The 24,499-nt window shown below is 56.4% G+C and overlaps 2 protein-coding genes across 2 annotated transcripts in view; one reads left to right on the forward strand and one right to left on the reverse strand.

Moving 5' to 3' along the window:
- Positions 1 to 11,704, forward strand: part of ANKRD52 (ankyrin repeat domain 52) — a 40,844-nt gene extending 29,140 nt beyond the window's left edge. The window contains exons 20-28 of the mRNA XM_082299137.1: positions 4,012 to 4,129; positions 5,446 to 5,665; positions 6,758 to 6,845; positions 8,209 to 8,292; positions 8,416 to 8,561; positions 8,696 to 8,778; positions 9,837 to 9,919; positions 10,130 to 10,221; positions 11,375 to 11,704. Coding sequence (XP_082155263.1) covers positions 4,012 to 4,129; positions 5,446 to 5,665; positions 6,758 to 6,845; positions 8,209 to 8,292; positions 8,416 to 8,561; positions 8,696 to 8,778; positions 9,837 to 9,919; positions 10,130 to 10,221; positions 11,375 to 11,622 — 1,162 coding nt within the window. The 3' untranslated portion in view covers positions 11,623 to 11,704. The remainder of the gene's footprint in view (positions 1 to 4,011; positions 4,130 to 5,445; positions 5,666 to 6,757; positions 6,846 to 8,208; positions 8,293 to 8,415; positions 8,562 to 8,695; positions 8,779 to 9,836; positions 9,920 to 10,129; positions 10,222 to 11,374) is intronic.
- Positions 11,705 to 20,721: 9,017 nt separating this feature from the next.
- SLC39A5 (solute carrier family 39 member 5) lies at positions 20,722 to 24,184 on the reverse strand (the record flags this gene model as incomplete). Its single annotated transcript, XM_082298934.1, has 10 exons — positions 20,722 to 20,871; positions 20,952 to 21,142; positions 21,218 to 21,298; positions 21,730 to 21,930; positions 22,017 to 22,077; positions 22,156 to 22,293; positions 22,373 to 22,542; positions 23,291 to 23,465; positions 23,577 to 23,730; positions 23,808 to 24,184. The coding sequence occupies 10 exons, from the start codon at positions 24,182 to 24,184 to the stop codon at positions 20,722 to 20,724; spliced, it is 1,698 nt and encodes a 565-aa protein (XP_082155060.1).
- Positions 24,185 to 24,499: the final 315 nt, after the last annotated feature.

Here is a 24,499-nt window from a genome sequence, read left to right on the forward strand (position 1 = left end):
CCACCCTGGCACCCTCCAGAGCCCCCCTGGCACCTCCAGAGCCTCCCTGGCACCTCCAGAGTCTCCCTGGCCCCATCCAGAGCCTCCCTGGCCCCTCCAGAGCCTCCCTGGCACCCTCCAGAGCCTCCCTGGCACCTCCAGAGCCACCCTGGCCCCGTCCAGAGCCTCCCTGGCACCTCCAGAGCCACCCTGGCCCCCTCCAGAGCCCCCCTGGCCCCCTCCAGAGCTGCCCTGGCACCTCCAGAGCCTCCCTGGCACCTCCAGAGCCTCCCTGGCACCTCCAGAGCCACCCTGGCCCCTCCAGAGCCTCCCTGGCACCTCCAGAGCCACCCTGGCACCCTGGGCAGGGCAGGAGAACACGAGGAAGGTTCTCTGAGAGCCCTCTGTGAATTCCAGCCCAGGCGGGAATTGGGGAAATTCCTGGGATTTCCTGGGTTTGTTCGTGGGATTTTGGGAGTTTATTCATGGGATTTATTGAGTTTATTCATGGAATTTAGTGAGTTTATTTATGGAATTTATTGAGTTTATTTATGGAATTTATTGAGTTTATTCGTGCAATTTACTGAATTTATTTATGGAATTTATTGAATTTATTAGTGGAATTTCGGGAGTTTATTCATGGAATTGATTGAGTTTATTCATGGAATTTCGGGAATTTTTAAATGGAATTGATTGAGTTTATTCATGGACTTTAGGGAGTTTATTTGTGGAATTTATTGAATTTATTAGTGGAATTTAGGGAGTTTATTTATGGAATTTACTGAGTTTATTTATGGAATTTAGTGAGTTTATTTGTGGAATTGATTGAGTTTATTCATGGAATTTACTGAATTTATTTATGGAATTGATTTGCTTTATTTATGGACTTTAGTGAATTTATTTGTGGAATTTATTGAGTATTTAGTGGAATTTAGGGAGTTTATTTATGGAATTTATTGAATTTATTGGTGGAATTTATCGAATTTATTAGTGGATTTTAGGGAGTTTATTCATGGAATTGATTGAATTTATTCATGGAATTCACTGAATTTGTTTATGGCATTGATTGCGTTTATTTATGGAATTTATTGAATTTATTAGTGGAATTTACTGAATTTATTTATGGAATTGATTGAGTTTATGGAATCTACTGAGTTTATTCATGGGATTTATTGAGTTTATTAGTGGAATTTAGTGACTTTATGGAATTTATTGAGTTTATTAATGGAATTTATTGAATTTATTAGTGGAATTTATTGAGTTTATTCACGGAATTTACTGAGTTTATTAATGGGGTTTATTGAGTTTATTAGTGGAATTTACTGAGTTTATTAGTGGAATTTAGGGAGTTTATTAATGGAATTGATTGAGTTTATTCATGGAATTTACTGAGTTTATTCATGGAATTTATTGAATTTATTTATGGGATTTATTGAGTTTATTTATGGATTTTATTGAATTTATTAGTGGAATTTAGGGAGTTTATTCATGGAATTTACTGGGTTTATTCATGGAATTTATTGAATTTATTAGTGGAATTTATTGAATTTATTAGTGGAATTTACTGAGTTTATTCATGGAATTTACTGAATTTTTTAATGGGATTTATTGAGTTTATTTGTGGAATTTATTGAGTTTATTCATGGAATTTATTGAATTTATTAGTGGAATTTACTGAATTTGTTTTTGGAATTTACTGAGTTTATTTATGGGATTTATTGAGTTTATTGATGGAATTTCGGGAGGTTTTCAGTGGGATTTATTGAGTTTATTGATGGAATTTCGGGAGGTTTTCAATGGGATTTATTGAGTTTATTGGTGGAATTTCGGGAGGTTTTCAATGGGATTTATTGAGTTTGTTGATGGAATTTTGGGAGTTTTTCAATGGGATTTATTGAGTTTATTGATGGAATTTACTGAGTTTATTTATGGGATTTATTGAGTTTATTGATGGAATTTCGGGAGGTTTTCAATGGGATTTATTGAGTTTATTGATGGAATTTACTGAGTTTATTTATGGGATTTATTGAGTTTATTGATGGAATTTCGGGAGGTTTTCAATGGGATTTGTTGAGTTTATTGATGGAATTTCGGGAGGTTTTCAATGGGATTTATTGAGTTTATTGATGGAATTTCGGGAGGTTTTGGATGGAATCCCAGCAGGGCTCTGAGGGCTGGAAGGAGACTTCAGAGCAGCTTCCCCTCCCCCTTCCCAGCTCTTCCTTGTCCTTCCCGAGGCTGCCGGGATTTGGGAATGGGGTCGGCTCGTCCCTCCTTGTTCTCTGCACCCGATGAACGTTTTCAGTTCAATTTGCATTTGCATTTTTTTGTTAAAACTTTTAATTGTTCCTGCTTCAATATCCCAGAGGCATCGCCTGCATTCCTGATTGTCCCTCCCCATTCCTGATTGTCCCTCACCTCCATTCCCAGTTATCCCTCACCTCCATTCCCGGTTATCCCTCACCATTCCCGATTATCCCTCACCTCCATTCCCAGTTATCTCTCACCTCCATTCCCAGTTATCCCTCATCATTCCCAGTTATCCCTCACCATTCCCGATTATCCCTCACCTCCATTCCCAGTTATCCCTCACCTCCATTCCCAGTTATCCCTCATCACTCCCAGTTATCCCTCACCATTCCCAGTTATCCCTCACCTCCATTTCCAGTTATCCCTCACCATTCCCGATTATGCCTCACCTCCATTCCCAGTTATCCCTCAACATTCCCAGTTCCCCCCACCATTCCCAGTTGTCCCTCACCTCCATTCCCAGTTCCCCCCACCATTCCCAGTTCCCCCCACCATTCCCATTGTCCCACCCTTGGCAATTCCAGCCGGCTGCAGGTGGCCCCGCTGGACACGGGGAGAAGCTCCGAGCCCCAAACGCGGCCCCGCAATCCCAGCGCAGCCGGGCCCCGCTGGGGCAGGGGCGACGCGGAATTCCCGAATCCCAAACCCGCTTTCCATGCCCACTGTGCCCTTTTCTGCACCCACCGTGCCCCTTTTCTGTGCCCCTTTTCTGAGCCCACTGTGCCCCTTTTCCGTGCCCACTGTGCCCCTTTTCTGTGCCCCTTTTCTGCACCCACCGTGCCCCTTTTCCGAGCCCACTGTGCCCCTTTTCCGTGCCCACCGTGCCCCTTTTCTGCACCCACCGTGCCCCTTTCCTGTGCCCCTTTTCTGAGCCCACCGTGCCCCTTTTCTGTGCCCCTTTTCTGAGCCCACCGTCCCCTTTTTCCGAGCCCACCGTGCCCCTTTTCCGAGCCCACCGTGCCCCTTTTCCGAGCCCACTGTGCCCTTTTCTGCACCCACTGTGCCCCTTTTCCGAGCCCACCGTGCCCCTTTTCCGAGCTCACTGTGCCCCTTTTCTGCACCCACCATGCCCCTTTTCTGTGCCCCTTTTCTGAGCCCACCGTGCCCCTTTTCTGTGCCCCTTTTCCTCACCCACCGTCCCCTTTTTCCGAGCCCACCGTGCCCCTTTTCCGTGCCCACTGTGCCCCTTTTCCGTGCCCCTTTTCCACGCCCACCGTGCCCCTTTTCCGAGCCCACCGTGCCCCTTTTCCATTCCCACTGTGCCCCTTTTCTGCACCCTTTTCTGTGCCCCTTTTCTGCACCCACCGTGCCCCTTTTCTGAATCCACTGTGCCCCTTTTCTGTGCCCCTTTTCTGCACCCACCGTGCCCCTTTTCTGAATCCACTGTGCCCCTTTTCTGTGCCCCTTTTCCGTGCCCACCGTGCCCCTTTTCTGTGCCCCTTTTCTGCACCCACCATGCCCCTTTTCCGTGCCCCTTTTCTGCACCCACCGTGCCCCTTTTCCGTGCCCCTTTTCCATGCCCACCGTGCCCCTTTTCCGTGCCCCTTTTCTGCACCCACCATGCCCCTTTTCCGTGCCCCTTTTCTGCACCCACCGTGCCCCTTTTCCGTGCCCCTTTTCCATGCCCACCGTGCCCCTTTTCTGTGCCCCTTTTCTGTGCCCACTGTGCCCCTTTTCCGTGCCCCTTTTCCTCACCCACCGTGCCCCTTTTCCGTGCCCCAGGACCCCGCTGATGTTGGCCATCATGAATGGCCACGTGGACTGCGTCCACCTCCTGCTGGAGAAGGGATCCACGGCCGACGCCGCGGACAAGAGGGGCCGCACGGCGCTGCACCGAGGGGTGAGCGCAGCCCCGAGGGTCCCCGTGGAGGGAGCGGGATCCCCATGGAGGGAATGGGATCCCCACAGGGGGAATGGGATCCCCATGGAGGGAATGGGATCCCCACAGGGGGAATGGGATCCCCATGGAGGGAACGGGATCCCCATGGAGGGAACGGGGTCCTCACAGGGGGAACAGGATCCCTGTGGAGGGAACGGGATCCCCACGGGGGGAATGGGATCCTCACAGAGGGAACGGGATCCCCATGGAGGGAATGGGATCCCCACGGGGGGAATGGGATCCCCATGGAGGGAATGGGATCCCCACAGGGGGAATGGGATCCCCATGGAGGGAATGGGATCCCCACAGGGGGAATGGGATCCCCATGGAGGGAACGGGATCCTCATGGAGGGAACGGGATCCCCATGGAGGGAACGGGATCCCCACGGGGGGAATGGGGTCCTCACAGGGAGAACAGGATCCCTGTGGAGGGAACGGGATCCTCATGGAGGGAACGGGATCCTCACAGGGGGAACAGGATCCCTGTGGAGGGAACGGGATCCTCATGGAGGGAATGGGATCCCCATGGAGGGAACGGGATCCCCACGGAGGGAACGGGATCCCCATGGAGGGAACGGGGTCCTCACAGGGGGAATGGGATCCTCACAGAGGGAACGGGATCCCCACAGGGGACCACAGAGGGAATGGGATCCCCTCCCGGAGAGTGGGAGAGAGGGAAAACGGTGTTGGATGGGCTGGGCTGAGGGTGGCAGTGTCCCCAAGGGTGGCAGTGTCCCCAAGGGTGGCAGTGTCCCTGAGGGTGGCAGTGTCCCCGAGGGTGGCAGTGTCCCTGAGGGTGGCAGTGTCCCCGAGGGTGGCAGTGTCCCTGAGGGTGGCAGTGTCCCCAAGGGTGGCAGTGTCCCCGAGGGTGGCAGTGTCCCTTAGGGTGGCAGTGTCCCTGAGGGTGGCAGTGTCTCTCAGGGTGGCAGTGTCCCTGAGGGTGGCAGTGTCCCCGAGGGTGGCAGTGTCCCTGAGGGTGGCAGTGTCCCCAAGGGTGGCAGTGTCCCCGAGGGTGGCAGTGTCCCTGAGGGTGGCAGTGTCCCTTAGGGTGGCAGTGTCCCCAAGGGTGGCAGTGTCCCCGAGGGTGGCAGTGTCCCTGAGGGTGGCAGTGTCCCCGAGGGTGGCAGTGTCCCTGAGGGTGGCAGTGTCCCTTAGGGTGGCAGTGTCCCCGAGGGTGGCAGTGTCCCTGAGGGTGGCAGTGTCCCTTAGGGTGGCAGTGTCCCCGAGGGTGGCAGTGTCCCCGAGGGTGACCCCGTGCTGCCGTGTCCTGTCCCCAGGCCGTGACCGGCTGTGAGGATTGCCTGGCTGCTCTGCTGGACCACGATGCCTTCGTTCTGTGCCGGGATTTCAAGGGCCGGACCCCGATCCACTTCGCCTCGGCGTGCGGCCACCTGGAGGTCCTGCGGACCCTGCTGCAGGCAGCGCTCTCCACTGACCCCCTGGACTCCGTGGTGGACTACAGCGGCTACTCACCCATGCACTGGGCTTCTTACAGTGGTGAGAGCCTTCCCTTCCCTCTGGAAACAGGGAAATCCAGGTTATCCTCAGCCCCCTCCTGCTGCTTCGGGAGTTTTCCTGCTGGAAAGGGTGGTAGGAGTCCACGAGGGAGATTCTGACCCCGTCAGGTTCCTTAAAAAAAAAAGATTGGAATGGGAAAGGAGCTGTTCCAGAGCAGCTTCCTGCAGGATTTGTGGGATGGCAGCAGGTGGGACTGAGAGTGGGGATGGGGAAATCCAGGTTATCCTCAGCCTCCTTCCGCTGCTTGGGGAGTTTTCCTGGTGGAAAGGGTGGCAGGAATCTGAGAGGGAGGCTCTCAGATCTGTCAGGCTCCCTAAAAGAGGATTGGAATGGGAAAGGAGCTGTTCCAGAGCAGCTTCCTGCAGGATTTGTGGGATGGCAGCAGGAAGGGATGTCCCTGTGGGGGCTGTGAGTCCTTCAGGGGCTGTGTGGGATTAGAAACCTCCTCAAGCTGCTGCCAGCGGGGAAATGGATCCTCTGCCCCCGTGCCAGGCACTGGAAGGGGTTGGGCACCTCCTTTGGGCCTCTGGCTCTTCGGGCAGCTCTTCTCTACTGCTGAGGCCACACCTGAGTCCAGTTCTTGCCCTCACAGCCACAGAGACACTGAGGGGCCAGAGCACAGCCAGAGCTGGCCAAGGGCTGGGCCAGCAGGAGAAGGGTCTGGAGAACTCCTGAGGGAGCTGGGAAAGGGGCTCAGCCTGGAGCGAAGGAGGCTCAGGAGGGACCTTTTCACCCCACAACTCCCTGACAGGAGAGCGGAGCCGGGTGGGGTCGGGCTCTGCTCCCAGGGAACACCAGGATGAGAAATGGCCCCAGATTCCTCCAGGAGAGGATCAGGATGAACAGCAGCAGGAATTTCCTCATGGGAAGGGTGGTCAGGCTTTGGCACAGCCCAGGAGGGATTGGAGTGCCCATCCCTGGAGGTGTCCGAGGAAGGGCTGGACGTGGCACTCGATGCTCTGGGAGGGCTTTTCCAACCTCAGGGATTCAGGGATTCTGTGAGGTGCCTTCAATCCCTGTGCTCCAGGGAGCCCCGGTGCTGACCCCGGTGCTGTCCCTCTCTCTCCTCAGGGCACGAAGATTGTCTTGAATTGTTACTTGAACACAACCCGTTTGCGTACCTAGAAGGAAACCCCTTTACTCCATTGCACTGTGCAGTGTAAGTGACACCCCAAAAACCATTCTGGGCCTTGGATCCCCTGGGATGTGCTAAAGGAGGGGTTTTACCCCAAAAACAATTCCAGGCCTTGGAGCCTCTGGGATGTGCTAAAAGGGGAGTTTTACCTCAGACAATTCCAGGGCTTGGAGCCCCTGCAATGTGCTGGAAGGGGAGTTTTACCCCAAAAAAATTCCAGGACTTGGAGCCCCTGGGATGTGCTAAAGGAGGGGTTTTACCCCAAAAACAATTCCAGGGCTTGGATCCCCTGGGATGTGTTGAAAAGGGAGTTTTACCCCCAAAAAATTCCAGGACTTGGAGCCTCTGGGATGTGCTAGAAGGGGAGTTTTACCTCAGAGAATTCCAGGCCTTGGAGCCTCTGGGATGTGCTGAAAGGGGAGTTTTACCCCAAAAACAATTCCTTAAGGAATCCACAGGCCCTTGAGCCTCTGGGATGTGCTGAGGGGCCCAAAGTAACTCCAGGCCTTGGAGCCCCTGGGATGTGCTAAAGGAGGGGTTTTACCCCAAAAACAATTCCAGGCCTTGGATCCCCTGGGATGTGCTGGAAGGGGAGTTTTACCCCAAAAAAATTCCAGGGCTTGGAGCCCCTGGGATGTGCTGGAAGGGGAGTTTTACCCCCAAAACAATTTCTTAAGGAATCCACAGGCCTTGGATCCCCTGGGATGTGCTGAAAGGCCCAAAATAACTCCAGGCCTTGGATCCCCTGGGATGTGCTGGAAGGGGAGTTTTACCTCAGACAGTTCCAGGCCTTGGAGCCTCTGGGATGTGTTGAAAAGGGAGTTTCACCCCAAAAAAATTCCAGGCCTTGGAGCCCCTGGGATGTGCTAAAGGAGGGGTTTTACCCCAAAAACAATTCCAGGGCTTGGATCCCCTGGGATGTGTGGAAAAGGGAGTTTCACCCCAAAAAAATTCCAGGCCTTGGAGCCTCTGGGATGTGCTGAAAGGGGAGTTTTACCCCCAAACCAATTCCAGGCCTTGGATCCCCTGGGATGTGTTGAAAAGGGAGTTTTACCCCCAAAAAATTCCAGGCCTTGGATCCCCTGGGATGTGTTGAAAAGGGAGTTTTACCTCAGACAATTCCAGGGCTTGGATCCCCTGGGATGTGCTGGAAGGGGAGTTTTACCTCAGACAATTCCAGGGCTTGGATCCCCTGGGATGTGCTGGAAGGGGAGTTTTACCTCAGACAATTCCAGGCCTTGGATCCCCTGGGATGTGCTGGAAGGGGAGTTTTACCCCAAAAAAATTCCAGGCCTTGGATCCCCTGGGATGTGCTGCTCTCATCCCAACCCTGCTGCTGCTTTTCCCAGCCCTTTTCCTAACTTCCCTTCTCATCCCATTCCCACAGAATTAACAACCAGGACGGCACTGCTGAAATGCTGGTGGAAGCATTAGGTGCCAAGATTGTTAATAGCAGAGATGCCAAAGGAAGGTGAGCCCAGCCTTATCCCCTCCTTGGCACCCCAGCTGTCCCTCCCACGCCATTCCTGCCAGGATCACGCCGTTCCCTCCTCCTGAGCCGCTGGGTTTGTGGTTTGTTTTTTGGCCTCCCCAGGACACCCCTTCACGCTGCTGCCTTTGCAGACAACGTCCATGGTTTACAGCTGCTCCTGCGCCACCAGGCCGAGGTGGACACGGCGGACAAGCTGGGCAGGACCCCCCTCATGGTGGCTTCAGAGAACGGGCACACAGCAGCAGTGGGTGGGTGCTGGCAGAGCTGCCCAGAGCCTCGGATCCTGTGGGGGACAGAGGTGTCCTCGCTGCTGGCGGGCACGTGGGGGACGTTGTCGTGCTCTGGGTGGCTTCTCCTCAGCGGTTCCTTCTCGTCCTTGCAGAGTTCCTGCTGTTCCAAGCGAAAGCAAATATAACTGTGCTGGATGTCAACAAGAACACAGCTCTTCACCTGGCCTGCAGCAAGGTAGGCACGTGGCTGACGGGGTGGCACTGGCACCGTGTCACCGTGGTGGGCTGGCACTGCCCGGCTGCTCTGCACAGACACACCCAGGGAGGTTTTGGAGCAGCTCAGGTGGCACAGAGCTGTCTGTGTTTTTCCTGGGGAGGAGTTTCCAGGGTCATTTCCATGCCTGGAAGTGCCTCAGGCTGGGTTGGATGGGGCTGGGAGCAGCCTGGGATGGGGAGAGGTGTCCCAGGGGTGGATTGGGATGGGTTTGTGGGGCAGAGAAGGATCCAGGGAGACCTTCCAGTGCTCAAAGGGGCTCCAGGGAGACCTTCCAGTGCTCAAAGGGGCTCCAGAGAGACCTTCCAGCACCCAAAGGGGCTCCAGAGAGACCTTCCAGCACCCAAAGGGGCTCCAGGGAGACCTTCCAGCACCCAAAGGGGCTCCAGGGAGACCTTCCAGTGCTCAAAGGGGCTCCAGAGAGACCTTCCAGTGCTCAAAGGGGCTCCAGAGAGACCTTCCAGTGCCTGAAGGGGCTCCAGGGAGACCTTCCAGTGCTCAAAGGGGCTCCAGGGAGACCTTCCAGTGCCTGAAGGGGCTCCAGGAAATCTGGAGAAGGACTTTGGACAAGGGCCTGGAGTGATGGGAAAAGGGGAATGGCTTCACAGCGACACAAGGCAGGGTTAGGTGGGATTTTGGGAAGAAATTCCTCCCTGAGAGGGTGGTGAGACCCTGGGATGGACTTCCCAGAGGATTTCCCCTGCCTGGAAGTGGCCCAGGCTGGGTTGGACGGGGCTGGGAGCAGCCTGGGATGGGGAGAGGTGTCCCTGCCCGTGGCAGAGGGCTGGGAATGAGGTGATTTTTATGATCCCTCCCATCCCAAACCACCCTGTGGTGGGAACCAGAGGCTTGTGGTCAAGGAGGAGGTGGAGGTGCAGCAGCTCTTCCTCTCCAGCCCTGCCAAAGCGGGAGCAGGACAGGTTTAGGGAACAATTCCCTATCCCAGTGAGCCACATCCCGCTGGGATCTGGCCTCTCCCTTCCTAACCCCACCCTAAACCCCCCCTCTCTCCTCACCAGGGCCATGAAAAGTGTGCCTTGTTGATCCTGGGGGAAACCCAAGACCTTGGCCTTATCAATGCAAGTAACAGTGCTCTGCAGATGTGAGTATTCCCACAGCGCCGGGCTCGGCCGCCGTGCGGGCAGGGAAAACAAACCGGGAAAGGTGGGAATGGACGAGCTGGGAGCAGCTGAGCTCAGAGCCTGCCCTTGAATCCATCCAAGATTTCACCACCCCGGGGTGTTCTGGCTGGGTGGAGGTGGGATTTTTGGGTGGGGTTTCAGGGGTTGATGCCGCTTTTCCCCCTCGGCAGGCCGCTGCACATCGCGGCGCGGAACGGCCTGGCCTCGGTGGTGCAGGCCCTGCTCAGCCGAGGGGCCACCGTGCTGGCTGTGGATGAAGAAGGTGCGTGTCCTTGGGGTTATCCAGGGTGTTGCAGCATTCCAGGGAAAGTGCCCAGAGCCTGGGAAATGCTCAGCCAGCAGCAGGATTCCCTCGTCCTTCCCGCAGCCCTAGGAAGGGGCATTGCCTGGGAAAGTATTCCCAGGTCTCGGGGGTGTTGGAAATGTGGCTTCTCCCTCTCCGTGCTCTCTCTGGTGCTCCCAGCTCGGTTGGGATTCAATTCCAGCTTGGAAAAAGCTGCTGCTTGTGGCCTTGCTCCTGGCAGAGCTGCAATCCCTTGGACTCAGAATGAGATGGGATTTAAAATCCTTCCCAACCCAAACCATTCCATGATTCCGTGGTTGTCCCCCCAGTTATTCCAGGCTTGAGCAGCTTTTCCTGCGTTCCCACCTGTTCATTTTCATGGAATCCTGGAGCAACTTTAAAGGAAGTGACTTTTAAAGGTCATTTTCTTTCCCTGGGTGCTCTGGGAGAGCTGGAGAGGGATTTTGGACAAGGAGCGATGGGACAAGGGGTGCCTTCCAGCTGGGAAAGGGCAGGGTTGGGTGGGATATTGGGAAGAAATTCCTCCCTGTGAGGGCAGTGAGGCCCTGGGATGGATTTCCCAGAGGATTCCCCATCCCTGGAAGTGCCCCAGGCCAGCTTGGAGCAACCTGGGATAATGAGAGGTGTCCCTGCCCACGGGACAAGAAGGGATTTTGATCCCTCCCAACCCAAACCATTCCATGGTTTCCCCCTCAATCCTTCAAGGCTTGAGCAGCTTTTCCTGCATTCCCACCTGTTCATTTCCACGGAATCCTGGAGCAGTTTGGGTTGGAAGTGACTTTTAAAGGTCCTTTTCCTTCCGAGAGAGAGCTGGAGAGGGAATAAGGAGGGATTTAAGATCCCTCCCAAGCCAACCCAAACCAAAGCATCCCACAGCCCATCCCACAGCCCATCCCACAGCCCCACAGCCCCACAGCCCATCCCACAACCCATCCCACAGCCCCACAGCCCATCCCACAGCCCCACAGCCCCACAGCCCCACAGCCCATCCCACAGCCCCACAGCCCCACAGCCCATCCCACAGCCCCACAGCCCCACACCCCCGTAGCCCCACAGCCCCACACCCCCTTGGCTCTCGCCCCGCCGTCACCGCTCCCTCCCTCCCTCGCAGGTCACACCCCGGCGCTGGCGTGTGCCCCCAACAAGGACGTGGCCGACTGCCTGGCACTTATCCTCTCCACCATGAAGCCTTTCCCCCCCAAGGACGCCATCGGCTCCTTCAGCTTCAACCTCCTCAAGAACTGCGGCATCGCGGCCAAGACGGCGGCGGCGTGCGGGGCCCTCCCGAACGGCTCCGCCTGCCCCTACTCCAAGGAGCGCCACAACGCCATCGGCCTGGACGGCTGCTACTCGGAGTAGCCCCGACCCATGGGTGACCTAATATCTTATTCTATTTATTTAGAAATTCTATAAATATAGGGCACTTTAAAGGAGAACAAGACTGGGCAAGCCCAGCGCGGGCTGTGGGGTGGGCTGGGCTGGGGAGGAGCCAAGAGTTCGGTGCTTTCCGCGCTCCGGCGGTGCCAAAGCTGCTCCTGGCAGTGGCCTTCCCGTCCCCTGCGCCTTCCCAATCCTGCCTGTGCCCCTGGCTGGCCGGGCAGGAGGCGGAAGGGGCAGGATTTGGGCTGGCACAGGGCAGGTGCCACCATCCGCTGCTGGGTTTTTCCTTTCCGGGCTTGATCGGAGCCGTTTCCTTCCCGGCGTTTGTTTCCTTCCCGGTGTTTTGTTCCATTCCCGATATTTTTCTTCCGTTCCCGCTGTTTCCTGCCCTGTTTTTCCCCAGTGCCAGCCCCCCCTGCCCTGCCGGGATACCCCCGGAGCTGCTGCCCCGGCAGAAGGGGCAGAATTTGGGCTGGCACAGGCCAGGTGCCACCATCCACTGCTGTTTTTTTCCTCCTCTGGGCTTGATCGGAGCCGTTTCCTTCCCAGCATTTTGTTCCATTCCCAAGATTTTCTTCCATTCCCAATGTCTCCATTCCCAGTTTTTCCCCTGTGCCAGCCCCCCCCCTACCCTGCCAGGATACCCCCGGAGCTGCCACCCACCCAGGCGGGATGAGGAAAAGCTGAACTCTTGGCAGGGGCGGGGAGGGTTTGGGATTTAGGGATGGAGGGGGTCAGCTCCCTGCCGAGCAGCTCGGAATCGCTGCCCTCCTGCGAGCCCAAACACTTGAAAACCCAAAATCTGCTGTACCTGGCACACTCCAAAATCCTTTGGCAGCTCATTTCTATGGAAAACCAAGAAACAAAGCCGGGTGCTGCTGCCCGAGCCCGGGCACGGATGCACCGCTGGAGCCTCCTCCCCACACCAGGCACTTTAGGGATTCTGTTGCTCGTTGGCTTTTTTGAGTTTTTGAAGGTTTTGGTTGGGTTTTTTTTTGGGTTTTTTTGGGTTTTTTTGGGGTTTTTTTTTCCTCCCCCTTTTCCTTTGGCAAATCGTGACATCCTAAAAAGCTGCTTTGGAGTTTGCCTTCCCTGCTTTGCGTGGCCGTTTCCGTGAGAGACACTCAGTGTTGGTTGCTTGGGTTTGTGTTTTGTTGTTGTTGTTGTTGTTGTTTTTAAAAAAAAAAACAAAAAAAAAGAGAATTATTTATAGAGAAACGAGCATTTACCTTGAAAAAAAAACCAACAAAAACCATAAAAAGAAGAAAAAAAAAATTCAACGTTTTTAGCCTTTACTTCAAGAAACAAATGCACTTGCAAGTCCTTATTCCCTACGCTGCATTGAATTTTTTTTTGGGATGCAGCATCCTGGCAGGTTTCGTGGATGTGGGTGGAATCGTTGGGTTTGGTTTTTGGTTTGGGTTTTCCTTTTTTGAAAATGTAATTTTTAAAAAAATTTTTTTTAAAATTTCATTTTATTTCATTTTTTTAAATTTTATTTCATTTTATTTCATTTTATCTTATTTTATTTCGTTTTATTTCGTTTTAATTTATTTTTATTTTATTTTATTTCATTTTACTGTATTTTTATTTTGGTTTATTTTATTTCATTTCATTTCATTTCATTTTGTTTTGCTTTATCTTATTTTATTTCATTTTATTTCATTTCATATTATTTCATTTTATTTTATTTTATTGTATTTCATTTTATTTTGTTTTACTTTATTTTTATTTTTTCATTTCAATTTTTAAAATTTTTTTCATTTTATTTTATTTCTTTTGTTTTGTTTTATTTTATTTGATTTAGTTTCATTTTATTTTATTTCATTTCAATTTTTGTTTTATTTTATTTCATTTCATTTTATTTTGTTTTGTTTCATTTCATTTTATTTTCTTTTCTTTCATTCTATTTTATTTCATTTTATGTTATTTTATTTTATTTCATTTTATTTCATTTCATTTCAATTTTTGTTTTATTTTATTTCATTTCATTTCACTTTATTTTGTTTTGTTTCATTTCATTTTCTTTTCTTTCATTCTATTTTATTTTATTTTATTTCATTTCATTTCACTTTATTTTGTTTTGTTTCATTTCATTTTCTTTTCTTTCATTCTATTTTATTTTATTTTATTTCATTTCATTTCTTTTCTTTTTCCTTTTATTTTACTTCATTTCATTTTCATTTTCATTTTTGGAAATCCCTGTTTATGCTGCACCTTCGACCCACCCAAGGATGTTGCGCTCTTGGTTCGATTTTTGCTTTTCCTTCTGAATCTCTGTAACAATACCCAAAAACCCAAAACCAAACAATTCCCTCCCTGCCACGAGTCTGCTCAAAGCCAAAGACTGGGACGCAGACCCGGCAAAGGACCTGGAAAAGGCAGCGGAATTTCGGGAATCTCCCAGCTCCTCTCCCTCCGCTGCCCTGCTTGGGAGCAGGGATACCAACAAGAGAAAAGGGCATTTCTAGAACCAAAATTCTCTCTTTTTTTTTGGTCTTTTTCAATTTTATTTGGAAATCTTTTCTCCATGAAGGCGGCTCCTCCCGGGGGAGGTGGGACCCCCCCCGAGGCGGGACCCCCTCACACCTTTCCTTTCCTTTCCTTTCCTTTCCTTTCCTTTCCTTTCCTTTCCTTTCCTTTCCTTTCCTTTCCTTTCCTTTCCTTTCCTTTCCTTTCCTTTCCTTTCCTTTCCTTTCCTTTCCTTTCCTTTCCTTTCCTTTCCTTTCCTTTCCTTTCCTTTCCTTTCCTTTCCTTTCCTTTCCTTTCCTTTCCTTTCCTTTCCTTTCCTTTCCTTTCCTTCCCTTCCCTTCCCTTCCCTTCCCTTCCCTTCCCTTCCCTTCCCTTCCCTTCCCTTCCCTTCCCTTCCCTTCCCTTCCCTTCCCTTCCCTTCCCTTCCCTTCCCTTCCCTTCCCTTCCCTTCCCTTCCCTTCCCTTCCCTTCCCTTCCCTTCCCTTCCCTTCCCTTCCCTTCCCTTCCCTTCCCTTCCCTTCCCTTCCCTTCCCTTCCCTTCCCTTCCCTTCCCTTCCCTTCCCTTCCCTTCCCTTCCCTTCCCTTCCCTTCCCTTCCCTTCCCTTCCCTTCCCTTCCCTTCCCTTCCCTCTTTCCCTTTCTTTTTGTTTCTTTGAACCAAAGCCAAACTCTTCTAGAACCAAATAGGAAGTTCCAGTCTTGGCCTTTGGGTGAAAAGCACATTTCCTTGGAATTCCCAGCCGGGATTTGTCCCCCGAGCGAGGGAGGAGATCGAGCCCGGGGCTCCCCCCGCGCTCCCCACCCCGCGCTCAGCAAAGCACTCGACAAAACCCTGCGGGAGCTCTCGGAGCCAGCACCAGGCACTTGGGAGGGGCTTTTTCCTTCTCCCTTTCCCTCTGGATCCCCCTCCCTTTTTTATTTTTATGGATGGAACCCCCTCTCTCCCCCCTCCCCGGCCGTGTCCCCCTCCCCTCTTCCCCCCCTTTTTTTTTTTTTGCACCGGATACCTCAGCTCGGAAGCGGAACGAACTCGTAAAACTTGAATCCAAACCCACAAAAAAAAAGCTCCTTTTTTTTTTCTTTTTTTTTTTAATTTTTTCTCTTTTGTTTCCTTTTGGGAAGATCCTTTCCAGTATTCTACGGAGGAGAACTGGAAAAAAAAAATTAAAAAAAAAAAAAGGAAAAAAAAAAAAAGAGGAATTGTTTACATTTCGCTGGCGAATCCGCGCTCGCCCGCTGCCGCTCCTTCCCTTTCCCGGCAGGAATTCAGGCCCTGCTCCATCCTCCCTCCGCTTCCCTCGCCCTCCCCACGGGGCAGGAAAACGCCCTGAGCCCTCCCGGGGCTGCCATTCCCAGATTCCCGGGATGCTCCGTTGCCATGGAGATCCATCCCGGGATGGGGGGGTGGCACCCGGCACCATTTCACTGGAATTCCCAGCACGTGGAAAACGCTGCTGTTGCCTCGCTCTGCCCACCCCGCACACCTTGGGGGTTTTTGTCTTTTTTTGGGGGGGTTTTTTGGGTGTTTTTCTTTGAGGTTTTTTTTTTTTTTAATATTCTCCTGGTTTTCCGGGTTTGTTTTTTTATTTTTATTTTTGGCTTGGAGGAGGAAGCTGATCCCTCTTGCCGGCCTCGTCCCCCGCGCTCCCAACGCGTCACCCAACGCGTCACCTCCGCTCAGCGACGCCGAGACAATCAATGTGATCTCCGTAAGGGCTTCTCCATCCCTTCCTCTCTCACCCTTTTGATTTTTCGTGCCCTCTGCCCTTCGCCAGGAGCTTTCCCCCCCTCCCCCTTCATGTCTTGAAAAATAATAATAATAATAATTATTATAATTATAATAATAATGATGAAAACGGAGGAAAACGAGGTTCCAGCGGCGCATCTGCTGCCCGGGAGCAGAGGGGATGGGTGGGGGGGGTGGGAGGGAGGGGAAAAAAGGGGACGTGTGGCCTTTTTTTGGGGGGTCCCAGTCTTGTTCTCCTTTAACGCTGTTATCGTTATCGTCGACAGCACAGCTTGACAATTTCAGTAATAATCAAAGTGTTTGGTAATAATTGCATTATTTTGCTAAACGAGATTTTTCTTTTTTTTTTTTCGTGATGGTTTCCCTGGTGCGTTGTAAAAAAGAGGGATGGAGGGAAACTTCCGCTGCCCTGCCCCGCTCTGCTCCCCCACCCCGCACCGCCAGCACTTCCCAAATTTTCCATCCCTTTATGCCAAAGTTGGACCATTCCCTGCTCAGTTCAGCGGAATTCTTTTGTTTTCGGCTTCTCCCCCAACCCCGCCTCCAATCTGATTGATTGATTGATTGGTTCGGAACACGCAGGCACCAGATCTTTGTCCTTTTTCCCTGTCCCGACCCTCTGGAAAAAACAAAAAAACAAAGGAAGTTTCTCTCCGACCCCTTTGGTCCAAAGCACTTGCTTCAAGTAATAAGCACTTTTGTTAAAAAGCATGAGTCTGGATTCCCTTTAGCATCCCACGGGATAGAGAGCGGTGAGAGGGAGAACGAGAGTGTCTTTGGCTTTATTTTTTCAGTTGGAATTTAAAAGAGAAAGAAGAAGAAAAAAATGGAAAAAAAAAAAAACCAAAAACCAAAAACCAACAAAAAAAAAAAGTTCGTTTCTAGGGAATGAATGGACAAAGGGAAGTTGTGTTTTGAGAGAGAGAGAGAGAGAGAGAGGGAAAAAAAATGAAAAATATGAAAAAAAAAAAGAGAGCTTAAAAATAGAAAGAATTAAAAAAAAAAAAAAAAAACAACAGCACAAAAAAAAAATTACATTTAACTACATTTCAAAGTCACCGGGTGTTTTTGCACTGCCATTGCCCGAGCGAGGGGCGCCGCCCCCTGAGCCATAGACCCTGCGACGAACACTGAATGTACCGGCGGCAGCGCCCCGAGCGGGGCCGGGCCGGGCCGAGCCGCTGCTGCCGCCGCTCCCCGGCCGCGGGCACTCGGGAGCTTCGGCTTTTAGGGAAGTGTGTCCCCGGGTCCCCGTGTCCTGCTCCTGTCCCCGTGTCCCGCTCCTGTCCCCGGGTCCCCGTGTCCTGCTCCTGTCCCCCTGTCCCCGGGTCCCCGTGTCCTGCTCCTGTCCCCCTGTCCCGCTCCTGTCCCGCTCCTGTCCCTGTGTCCTGCTCCTGTCCCGCTCCTGTCCCCGTGTCCCGCTCCTGTCCCGCTCCTGTCCCCCTGTCCCGCTCCTGTCCCCCTGTCCCGCTCCTGTCCCGCTCCTGTCCCCCTGTCCCGCTCCTGTCCCGCTCCTGTCCCCGTGTCCCGCTCCTGTCCCGCTCCTGTCCCGCTCCTGTTCCCGTGTCCCGCTCCTGTCCCCGTGTCCTGCTCCTGTCCTGCTCTTGTCCCCCTGTCCCGCTCCTGTCCCGTTCCTGTCCCGCTCCTGTCCCCCTGTCCCGCTCCTGTCCCCCTGTCCTGCTCCTGTCCCTGTGTCCTGCTCCTGTCCCGCTCCTGTCCCCCTGTCCCGCTCCTGTCCCGCTCCTGTCCCCCTGTCCTGCTCCTGTCCCGCTCCTGTCCTGCTCCTGTCCCTGTGTCCCGCTCCTGTCCCGTCCCTGTCGCCTCTCCCATCCCTGTCCTGCTTCTGTCCCGTCCCTGTCCCGCCCCTCTCTCCCCCCTCTCCAATCTCTTTCCCCGCCCATTCCCCATCTCTGACCCCTTTTTCCTCCTGCTCCCCTCCCTTTTTCACCCTTTTTCCCACCCCTTTTCCCTCCCCATCCCTCTCCAAGCCCTGTCGCACACTTCCATTCCCTTTCCCACCTCTATTCCCACCCCTTTTCCTTCCCTCTTCCACCCCTTCTCTCCCTTTCCCATCCCCTTTTCACCCTTCTCCCACCCTTTTCCCCTTTTTCCTCTCCCTTTCCCTTTCCCTTCCCCTTTCCCTTTCTCTTCCCCTTTCCTTTCCTTTTCCCTTCCCATTCCCTTTCCCCTCCCTCTCCTCTCCCTTCCCGGACGGAGCGAGGACCCCTCCCCAATCCCACAAGAGCAGCCCCCGGCCCCTCCCGGGGCTGGAATCCGGCAGATCAAAAAAAAAAAAACAAAAACAAAAAAACAAAGTAGCACTGAAAAGCCAAGTGAAAAAAAAAACCCCAAAAATCTCCAAAAACGTGGAATCCGTTTTGGTTTTGTTCCCATTCGGGGTGCTCGGAGCACCCGAATCTGGGGGTGCTCGTGCAGATCCCAATTCCCAGGAGGGGAAGGAACAAGGAAAGCCCCAAACCAACAAAAGCAGAGACCCCAGAAAAAAAAAAAACCCTTTATTTTGGTTTTTTTTTTCCCTCCTTAATTTTATCCCGCTGTTCCGCGGGGCCTGCGGAGCTCCCCGGCTCCTTCCCGGGTGGGAACGTCGGGGTCGGATCCCACCTTTGCCTTCAGTGAGAAACCAAAGGAATAAAACAACCCCTTCCCACTGGATACCGGCACGGACACGCGGATTCCTCGGTTCGGGCTTTGTTTTTCCTTTTCCTTTCCTTCCCCCCCCACCCCCCGCACTCCCTTTCCACCTTTCCTTTCCTTCCCTTTCCCTTCTTTGTTTTTCTCCAAGGACACAAGGAGCTGTTCAATCCTCTTCTCCCAGCTGGAATTTTCTGGGCTCGGCAGTGAAAGGAGATTTAAAAACAAAACAAAAAAAACAACAAAACCCCAAAAACGAATAAAAGCCGAGGCTCACCCGAAACATCAGCCTAAAAAAATCCTTGGAATTGCGGCGCGAGGCTGGAGGGGGCCGGAGCCGGAGCCCCCGCGGGGCAGTTGGGGATGGGGGGGGGGGAACGCGTCTCTAAGGCATCTGTAGCAACTCTGTGTCTTTAAATATCCTCCGTGTCAATGCTGCACCTCTGTATTTTATGCACATAAATGTTCCTTTGACGCCGACAGGACAAAAACGAAAACCTCATCATCACCTGTCAGGTACCGCCGACTCCTCCTCCGTGGGCGGGTCCGTTTCTCCCGGGCCTCGGTTTGTTGTCCCCCCCGCCCCACCTCTTCCCGTGCAGGGGGGAAAGGGGAGAGGAGATGGAAAAAGAGAGGAGGAGGGAGAAAAAAAAATAACAAAAAACACACACACAAAAAAAAAAAAAAAAAAAAAAAAAGAGGAAAATAGCCTTACTCGACCCAGTCGTTATCGATATTGTTCTTCGTCAACTTGAAAATAAATAAAGGAAACTTCGCATGGAAAGCTCCGTGGGTGTGGTGATTCGGGGATCCAGGGGTTCCTGCTGCTCTTCCCGAGTTCCTCTGGAGCTTTGGAGAAGCTGCGATTTCCTCCTGTCCCTTTTTTTGTCTTTTCTGAGCCCGTCGGTTCCCGGAGGTTTGAGCTAAAACTGCTGCGTTTTGGGGCTCTGTGCGTTGACTCCGGGAGGTTTCGGGGTTCTGCCGCATTGCTCTGCCCCGGGAATGACCTTTCCCAAGCTCTGCCTCGGGAATGACCTCTGGGATGGGTCAGGCTGAGCTGGACAAAGCACGGTGGGAGAACAGGCTGGAGGTGCCAGGGGTTCTGGACCCCCTGAGGGGTCCCAGGTCCCTGAGGGGTCCCAGAACTTTGAGGGGTCCCAGAACCTTGGGAGGTCCCAGAACCCTGAGGGGTCCCGGGCTCCTGAGGGGTCTCAGAACCTTGAGGGGTCCCAAAACCTCGGGAGGTCCCGGGTTCCTGAGGGATCCCAGAACCCTGAGGGGTCCCAGTCTTGCTGTGGGACATGGTCCCAGCCCTCTGAGGGGTCCTGGACCTTTGAGGGGTCCCAGTCCTGCTGGGGGATGATGTCTCAGCCCCTCAAAGGGCCCCAATCCCACTGTGGGACATGGTCCCAGCCCCCTGAGTGGTTCCTGGACCTAGGAGGGGTCCCAGTCCCACTGTGGGACAAGGTCCCAACCCTCCGAGGGGTCCCAAGCCCCCAAGGGGTCTCAGCCTCCTGAAGGGTCTCAGCCCTGCCCCGGGATGGGGTCCCAGCCCCCTGAGAGCTCCTGGACCATTGAGGGGTCCCACCCCCGCTGTTGGATGGGGTTCCAATCCCCCAAGCGGTCCTGAACCCCTGAGGGTTCCCTGCTGTGGGATGGGGTCCCAGCCTTCCCAGGGCTCCCAGCCCCACTGCAGGATGGGCTCCCAGACCCCCGAGGAGCCCAAACCCCCTGAGGGGTCCCAAGCGGCGCCCGCCCCCCAAATTTGGTGCATTTACAGCTGGACAGGGACACCCCGAGCCCCCTCTCTGTGCCACCGCTGTCCCCCGAGCCGGACACCCGCGGGGACAGGAGCCAGGCAGCAAATCCAGCCCCTGTGACCAAATCCTGCTCTTTTTATTGCGGCGCTGGATCAATTCTCGCTTCTAAGAGCTCTGGTCCTTCCTCGGCTCCTCGCGGGGGGGGTCAGGAGAGGGAACACGCTCGGATCCAGCCCCGGAGCCGCGTGTCCACCCCGGGAGAGGCCACGGGGCAGCGAGGGGACCCCCCGAGTCCCCTCCCGCGGGGCTGAGCCTGAGGCTCCCGGCACGGCCGATCCCCCCGGGGGGTTCTTGAGGAGGGGGCAAAATCCCGTCTTGAGGGCGGGGTGGGGGTCCCGCCGCCCGCTCCGGCTCCGGTCAGCGGCGGGGGCGAGCGGGACCGAGCCCCTCAGGGCTGGAGCCAAGCGCGGAGGTGCCCCTCGGCCAGGGCGATGCCCAGCATGATGCCAGCGCCCAGCAGGAACCCCGCGTTCTGCAGGACGAAGCGGCTCCAGGTGCCCTCGCCGGGACCCTCGGAGCCCCGCAGCGCCTCGGGGAGCTGGGGCAGAGCAGGGGGGGCTCAGCGGGGTCGCCGTGAGACCCCCGGACACCCCCCGGGCCCCCCCAGACTCCCCTTACCATGTCGGCCAGGGCCACGTAGAGGAAGATGCCGGCGGTGGCGGTGAGGAGCCAGGGGGCGAGGGGGGTCCCGCTCTGCCCCAGGGCCACCCCCGCGACCACCCCCAGGCAGGAGAGCAGGGCCGAGAGCAGGTTGAGGAGCAGGACGGAGCGCGGGGCTGTGCCCGCCCGCAGCAGCACCGCCAGGTCACCTGCGGCCACCGGAGGGGGGGTTCAGGGCTGTCCCCAGCTCTGGGGGAGGGCCAGGGCGGGGGCCAGGGACTCACCCAGCTCGTGGGGCAGCTCGTGGCAGAGCACGGCCAGCGCCGTGCTGAGCCCGCTGGAGAGGCTGTGCGAGAAGGCGGCTCCTGTGGGGAGAGGGTTCCTCGTCCCGGACCCGCACGGCCCCGATGCCCGACGCGCCGGGCACCCCTTGTCCCTCTGTCCCCTTGTCCCCAATAAACCCGGCAGCCCTTGTCCCCCACCCCCGATGCATCCCTTGTCCCTCTGTCCCCGTGTCCCGATGCACCCCTTGTCCCCCTGCCCCTGAACCATCGTGCGCCCCTTGTGCCCCTGTCCCTGCTGCTCTGTGCACCCCTTGTCCCTCTGTTCCCGATGCGACACCTGTCCCTTGTCCCCTGTGCCCCGCCCCTGACGCGGGACCCTGTGCCTCTTGTCCGCCTGTCCCCGCTGCACCCCTTCCCCCCGTCCCCAGTATCCTCCTGTCCCTGCGCATCCCTTCTGCCTCCATCTTCGTCCCCATCCCCGTCCCCGTCCCGGTCCCGGTCCCCGCCCTCACCGATGGCCAGCCCGTCCGTCAGGTTGTGGACGCCGTCCCCCAGCACCACCATCCACACAATGTCAGCGGCCCCGGAGCCGAGGGGCAGCGCGGGGCCGTGGGAGTGTCCGTGGGAGTGTCCGTGAGAGGGTCCCTGGGGGGGCTCGGGGCGTCTCAGCTCCAGCTCCGGGTCCGGTGCCGTCAGGTGTCGCAGCTCGGTCCCTGCGGCGGGACGGACACTCCGGCTCCGGTGGGTGCCGGGGCCGGGGCCGGAGCGGGGGGCTCTGGAGGGTGCGAGGGGGTCGTACCTCCCCGTGGCGATGCCGGCACCCCCGCGGCCAGGCCGGGGGTCTCTCCGTGGGGGTGTCCCTGGGGACAACGGAGCCGTTGCGTACAGAACTGGCCCCGGCGGCGGCCCCGTGCCCGCCCGGTGCCCGCCGCTCTCACCGTGGCCTCCCGCCGGCGCCGCAGCATCCCCAGGAGCAGCTCCAGCAGGAAGAGCAGGTAAAGGCCCCCCAGCACCGCCAGCCCCTGCAGCACCTCGGGGCCCGGCTCTCCCGGCGGCTCCTGGTGCCTGCCCTGCGCCTGGACACGGGGACGCGGCGGCTCAGGGGACGCGGACACCGCGGTGTCCCCCGGATGCCACCCCCGCGGCGGTACCTACGTGGGGCCAGAGGTGCAGCAGGGCGTCCCCGCAGAGTGTCCCCACGGCCAGGGCCACCAGGAAGGCCAGGAGCGAGCGGAAGGAGCCGCGGCTCAACAGCGGGACCAGGAGCACGGCCAGGGCGGAGGGGAGGCTCACGGACACCACGGCCAGGAGCCCCCAGCCCAGCGCTGCGGGGAGGGTCAGGGGGCACGGCCGGAGCAGGGGGGCAAGGGGAGTGGGAGTGGGGGGGCCTTGGGGATGGAGGAATGGGGACCCCAGGGATGTGGGAATGGGGACCCCAGGGAGGTAGGGGTGGGGACCCCAGGGATGTGGGAATGGGGACCCCAGGGATGTGGGAATGGGGACCCCAGGGATAGGGACCCCAGGGATGTGGGAATGGGGACTCCAGGGATAGGGACCCCAGGGATGTGGGAATGGGGACCCCAGGGATAGGGACCCCAGGGATGTGGGAATGGGGACCCCAGGGATAGGGACCCCAGGGATGTGGGAATGGGGACCCCAGGGATAGGGACCCCAGGGATGTGGGAATGGGGACTCCAGGGATAGGGACCCCAGGGATGTGGGAATGGGGACTCCAGGGATAGGGACCCCAGGGATGTGGGAATGGGGACTCCAGGGATAGGGACCCCAGGGATGTGGGAATGGGGACTCCAGGGATGAGGACAACGGGATCAGGACTGGGGGAAGGGGGGCCACGGCTCGAGTAGGGGAGCACAGGGATGGGGGGAGGGGAAAGGGGGGTCTTGGGGATGCCGGGATGGGGACCCCAGGGATGGGGACGCCCATATCACAATGGGGACAGGGGACATGGGGACCAGACGATGGGGGGACAGGGATGGGGCTGCAGAGACGGGGGACCCCAAGGACGAGGGAGCTTGGGCCGGGGGCCAGAGAGGGGCCCCGGCTTGGGGTTACCTGGCCACAGGGCCCCCCCCGGGGGAGGCAGCGTCACCTCATCGCTGTGCTGGATGCAGACGCGGCTGTCGATCTGGTAGAGCAGCGCGGGGCACAGGAGCGTGAACTGCTCGGGCGTCAGCTGCCGCACCGAGTCCAGCCCGAAATTCACCAGCAGCTGCGTCACGTTGAGGCACTGGGGGCGGGGGGCCCGGGGTCAGCGGCGCTGGGGGGGTCCCGGTTCCACGGGGGGGCACCGGAATGTGGCACTGGAGCGGGACAGCGGGACCCCCCCGTCCCCACTCACGTCGTCGTGCGGGTGGTCGGCGCTGGAGTGCTCCAAGCCCAGGACCCTCCCCAGCAGGCTCAGGGTGGGCTGGAACTGCCGGGAGGCTCCCCCAGCCCCGGGGGGCTCGGCGGGTACCGGCTCCACCCAGCTCGGCGTCCGGGAGGGCGGGGGGCTGCGGGAGACGGGGGTGATGAGCCCCCAGCACAGCGCGCTGCGGGGCAGCCCCGCGGGGAGCGGACCCCGAGCTACCTGTGCGGTCCGTCGGTGGTCGGGGCGCTGGGAGCCGCGTCCCCGCCGTGCTCCCAGAGCGGGTGGCTGTGCCGGTGCTTGTCCTCCTGCACCTCGAGCAGGTCCAGGTGGCTGACGTGGCCGTGGCCCAGCTCCTCGTGCTGGATCTGGACCACCTGCACCCGGCCCAGCCCGAGGCTGCCCAGCAGCCGCGCCAGCCCCTCGAAGGGCAGCGTCCCGTTGGCCCCGTACTGCCCGAAGAGCTGCTGCAGGTAGTAGCCGTGCTCCTGCGCCGCGTCCTCGGGGAGCCCCCCCGGAGCCGCCGGTGTCCCCGGGGACCCCCCGGTCCCCAGAGCCAGCAGCCCCAGGACGCCCAGGAGGAGCCCAGGGGGGCTCATGGGGCCGGATCCCGCGGCAGCAGCTGGAGGAGAGGGGCGATGTTGGGACCCCTCAGCCCTCGCTCGCAACCCACCGACCCCCCCGACACCCCCGCGGGTGTCCCCGCCCTCCCCGGAGCCGCCCCCTGCCCGCCCGGCCGGGTCTCGCTGTCCCCCGGCCCGTGGGACCCCCGCAGGCGCGGGGCCGGTGTCACCCCGGTGCCGGTGCCACCAGGACTGGGGGGGTTTCTGTCCTGTCACCCTCCTGTCACCCGTCCGGCGGTCCGGCCGCACGGAGAGCCACAGGCGGCACCGGGGACACCTCCCGGGACACGT

The sequence above is a fragment of the Coloeus monedula genome, assembly GCF_965178545.1.
Source record: "Coloeus monedula genome assembly, chromosome: 30".
In the NCBI taxonomy this organism is placed as follows: Eukaryota; Metazoa; Chordata; class Aves; order Passeriformes; family Corvidae; genus Coloeus; species Coloeus monedula.